This window comes from Sinocyclocheilus anshuiensis, unplaced genomic scaffold (assembly GCF_001515605.1).
Source record: "Sinocyclocheilus anshuiensis isolate Anshui unplaced genomic scaffold, SAMN03320099.WGS_v1.1 C33029249, whole genome shotgun sequence".
NCBI classification, from domain to species: Eukaryota; Metazoa; Chordata; class Actinopteri; order Cypriniformes; family Cyprinidae; genus Sinocyclocheilus; species Sinocyclocheilus anshuiensis.
Genome location: NW_015621434.1, coordinates 1 through 2,134, shown reverse-complemented (window position 1 = coordinate 2,134; position 2,134 = coordinate 1). Strand labels below are relative to the sequence as shown.

General features: G+C 49.2%; 1 protein-coding gene across 1 annotated transcript; it reads right to left on the bottom strand.

Annotated features, from left to right (window-relative positions):
* Nucleotides 1–3: 3 nt before the first annotated feature.
* On the bottom strand, nucleotides 4–2,130 carry LOC107683197 (protocadherin-18-like; the record flags this gene model as incomplete). The annotated part of the gene is made up of 1 exon (XM_016479267.1): nucleotides 4–2,130. A coding segment is annotated over one exon (2,127 nt), but the record flags the coding sequence as incomplete, so codon positions are not given.
* Nucleotides 2,131–2,134: the final 4 nt, after the last annotated feature.

Here is a 2,134-nt window from a genome sequence, read left to right as displayed (position 1 = left end):
GGCCCGTTCAGGTCCGGGCGAGGAGGTTGGTGAGTGATGGTGTGCCCGGATTGGGAGCGTCCCGTTGACGGTGGGCACCAGGGTGATGTCGCCCTTGTGGATATGCCGTGAGGGCTTTTTAGGGTGCTGTTGGTAAGTAGACTCAGCCACCCTGCAGTTGTATGAGCGAGTGTCCTTCTTTTCACGTGAGCAGCGGAGGGCAAAGGCCACCATGATGAGAAGCAGAACGGCGCAGATCGCACTAAGGGAGATGATGATGATCATGGACACATCTAGAGGGCCATCTCCACTTCCTCCACCTGTCAGATGGGGGTTCATGTGGTTCTCAATGTTTTCATAAAGCGAAAGTCTCAGTAGGGCTCTGGCGCTGAGGGGTTGAGCACCATGGTCCTGCACTAGGATGGTCAGCTCCACGTGATCCTGTGGAATGTCCTGCATGCTGACGTTGGTCCGAATTTCACATGTTTTAGCATCCATAGCGAAGTAACCTGCCTCATTGCCCCCTACTACAGAACACGAAAGGTCACTATTGGAGCCGGCATCATAGTCTATCGCATGGACAATAGTTAACACGTCACCGACCTCTGCGTATTTGGATACTGGAACATCAACCGTGTGGTTCCACAGCTGAGGCATTGTGATGACCGGTCTGTTGTCGTTCTCGTCCAAGACGGTCAACACAACGGTCACATTACTACGCAGTGGAGGACTTCCAGAATCCCGGGCCTGGACTAAGAACGAGATCTGACTCACATCTTCACGATCAAAGGTACGTAACGCATAAATGTTTCCATTAGATGGGTCAATGGTGACGTAAGTGGAGATGGAGCTCCCATGGACTGTACATTCAAGTATAGAGTAGCTCACTTGACCATTCGGGCCCAGGTCTGGATCTGAGGCCCTCACAGATGACAGATAAGCTCCTGGTGAGTTGTTCTCTGCCTTGGAAATCTCATACCTGCCCTTCTCAAACTTTGGCGTGTTGTCATTCTCATCCTGGACCTGCACAGTGAAGTGTTTGATGGTAGACAGACTTGGAGAGCCTTTGTCTTCAGCTATAACAGTCAAGCTGAACTCGGACCTCTTCTCTCGGTCTAAACTGACATTTGTAAGGATCATGTAGTTCTTCTCATATGTCTTTTGCAGCCTGAAATGACCTTGGCCGTGGAGACGGCACTCCACCTCTCCATTCAACCCAGAGTCCAGGTCATCCACCCTCACCAGAGCCACAAATGTATCTACAGGAGCTGTCTCTGATATATAAGCTATCTCCTCATTCCCAGTGGACATCAAATTGATACTAATGTCAGGCTTGTTGTCATTCAAATCCACCACTTTTATTATGACTTTACAATGTGCTGGCATTGAATTGGGACCCATGTCTTGAGCTTGAACATCTATGTCATACGAATTTGTGCTTTCAAAGTCAACTTTCCTCATCAGTGTCAAATGACCATTATCAGAATTAATCTTGAAAGTCTCTAAAATGTTAGGTGACACGTGACTGCTAAAAGAATATACGATTTTCCCATTGGTCCCTTCATCTGGGTCAGTGGCATTCAGATCAATAAGCAAACTGCCTAAAGGAGAATTTTCAAGCAAGTTGATCACATAAGATGGCTTCTCAAACACAGGATTGTTGTCGTTAGAGTCAGCTATGCTGATTTTCAGGAGCGTTGTTCCAAATTTTGGGGGAACGCCCCTGTCTGAGGCGGTAAGCTGGAGTTCATAGCTCGCTCGTACCTCTCTATCCAGCTCTTTAAGCACAACGAGCTCCGCGTACTTGGCGCCATCGGTTCTGGTTAGAATATCAATCATAAAAAAATCAGACGGAGTCAGAGAGTATGTGTTCAGAGAGTTCTCCCCGACGTCTGGATCGATGGCGCTGTCAAGGGGAATGCGCGTCCCCACGGCGGCGGTTTCGGAGATCTCTATGGGAATGACGGGGCGGGCGAACTGTGGCGCATTGTCGTTAATGTCCAGAATTTCCACGTCGATGTGGAACAGCTGTAGGTGCTCCGTGGGGAGGGTGAGGACGTCAAATTCGATAGTGCAGTTGAGATTCTTCTCGCACAGTTTCTCGCGGTCTATTTTGGTCCTGATGCTGATCTCTCCATCCTGGTCGCGCACGGAG